At 38.6% G+C, this 544-nt stretch overlaps 1 protein-coding gene across 1 annotated transcript in view; it reads right to left on the reverse strand.

Annotated features, from left to right (window-relative positions):
- Window positions 1–544, reverse strand: part of LOC106881549 (dynein axonemal intermediate chain 4) — a 28,895-nt gene that overhangs the window by 15,759 nt on the left and 12,592 nt on the right. Inside the window, exon 10 of the mRNA XM_014931977.2 lies at window positions 104–206. Within this exon, the coding sequence (XP_014787463.1) occupies window positions 104–206 (103 nt within the window). The remainder of the gene's footprint in view (window positions 1–103; window positions 207–544) is intronic.

Genomic DNA, 544 nt, shown 5'->3' on the forward strand with positions numbered 1-544 from the left:
GGGAGGAGGAGGAGGAGGGGAGGAGGAGGAGGAGGAGCAAGAAGAAGAGAAGCAACAGCAGCAGCAGCAGGAGGAGGTTTTATGAAGTGCATGAAATACTCACTAAAACTGACTGGTAAGTTGCGGTACTTGGCTAGTTTCGGTTGGTAAGTATTCAAATTGATTATTCTCTCCATCACGAATAGATCCCTTACAAAATTCATACTCTGAAATAAATATAAACATCTACTAAATATATACGTGCATATGGTATGTGCATGTGCACATGAATGTGTGCATGTGTGCATGTATGCATGTGTACGTGTGCACCAGAACCGTAATTCAAGAGACCTGGTCACAGAGTCACTTTATATATATATATATATATATATACATACATATAGCAATGAGAAAATGGAGGAGAACATACAGAAGATTGCACTACTGGGCGAAGTGAAAGCATGCTATAAAAATAAGACTATTGCATCATCATCATCATTATAAATCGTAATTGAACCAAATTCAATGACTGGTATCTGTTCCAGTTCATCCGATCAAAGGAACA

The sequence above is a fragment of the Octopus bimaculoides genome, chromosome 13 (genome assembly GCF_001194135.2).
Source record: "Octopus bimaculoides isolate UCB-OBI-ISO-001 chromosome 13, ASM119413v2, whole genome shotgun sequence".
Classification (NCBI taxonomy): domain Eukaryota; kingdom Metazoa; phylum Mollusca; class Cephalopoda; order Octopoda; family Octopodidae; genus Octopus; species Octopus bimaculoides.